At 39.7% G+C, this 1257-nt stretch overlaps 1 protein-coding gene across 1 annotated transcript in view; it reads left to right on the forward strand.

Annotated features, from left to right (window-relative positions):
- NIN (ninein (GSK3B interacting protein)) overlaps positions 1 to 1257 on the forward strand; it is a 95456-nt gene that overhangs the window by 47298 nt on the left and 46901 nt on the right. Inside the window, exon 6 of the mRNA XM_004681877.2 lies at positions 949 to 1139. Coding sequence (XP_004681934.1) covers positions 949 to 1139 — 191 coding nt within the window. The remainder of the gene's footprint in view (positions 1 to 948; positions 1140 to 1257) is intronic.

A 1257-nucleotide genomic window follows, 5' to 3' on the forward strand; every position in this document is an offset into this window, starting at 1 on the left:
AAAAAAGGAAGAAATAGCAGAATATGTAGATCTCACCAGCAGGTGGCACTATGGTTACACCGTCAGAACCTCAACTGGCTGAAGGCCTGCCCTGGGTTAGTGTATTTAACTGTAATTACCAGGTGTTGTCTAGGTCTCCCACCTGGAAAGACACAGCTGTCTTGAACTTGGTTTCTGCTGATAAATAGTCAAAATACCAGTTAGTGCTGTTTTCAGTCCTATAAAGTTCTTCCAGACACGAAATCTTGCCAGTAGCTATCTCATGTTACAGAATCTCTGACCTGTGATACTGTTAAGTAAAAAGTAAGGACTTTTAATGAGCATAAATAAGCAGTCTTCATTTTTAAATTAACAGTTTAATCCACGTATGTCTTCAAATGGAACTGAAAATGTAGATAATTAGGAACTTGAACTTAGCACCATTCTTTCAAGTTGGCCTGTTAGGTTTCTGTGGGTCAGAATGTTGTTCATTTGTGTATAAATTGGGAGGCAGGCTAATCATGAGACATTATGATTATTTTGTGATATTTATCATGAAATTACTTCAGTGCTCCCACGAGAAAGATCACAGTGCGGTCACCGTAGCTGAGGCAGGGTGCACAAAGATCTGTGGAGTGGCACCCTTCCAGCCTTCTCTTCAGTCACACCAAAGCCTAAGTCTGGGCATGTTTCTCACTGGAATAAAATGAGCCGTGAACTTTGGCATGATTGCACAGTATTCTTACATGAATATGACTGCCAGTGAACAAAAAAGTGCCTCTTTGCAGCCCAAGAACCAATGGTTCTGTTTCAGTTGAACTTCAGGGTCAAATAAAAATGGAATCAACATTTATAGTCTTTTTTTTTTTTACAGTATTTGTTTTCAAAAAGCCCACTTTTATCTGCAAATAGGCGTTTTCTTTTTTATCAACTCCTTTGGGAACAGCACAATGTATCCTTTTATTTCAGGCCAGTTAAGATTTTGGAACCCAGATGATTTGAATGCCTCACAAGGTGTGTCCTCCCCTCCCCATGACTGGATAGAAGAGAAGCTGCAGGAGGTTTGTGAAGATTTGGGGATCACCCGTGATGGTCACTTGAACCGCAAGAAGCTGGTCTCCATCTGTGAGCAGTACGGTCTGCAGAGTGTGGATGGAGAGGTGAGCATCACACCTAGCTTTTTTTTTTTTTTTTTTAATTAAAAAGTTTATTTTTACATCATTTTTCACATTTTTTTTTTTTCATCTCAATTGTAATCCCCATGGGTTTCCCATCACC

The sequence above is a fragment of the Condylura cristata genome, unplaced genomic scaffold (genome assembly GCF_000260355.1).
Source record: "Condylura cristata isolate star-nosed mole 26May11 unplaced genomic scaffold, ConCri1.0 scaffold00013, whole genome shotgun sequence".
Lineage (NCBI taxonomy): Eukaryota > Metazoa > Chordata > Mammalia > Eulipotyphla > Talpidae > Condylura > Condylura cristata.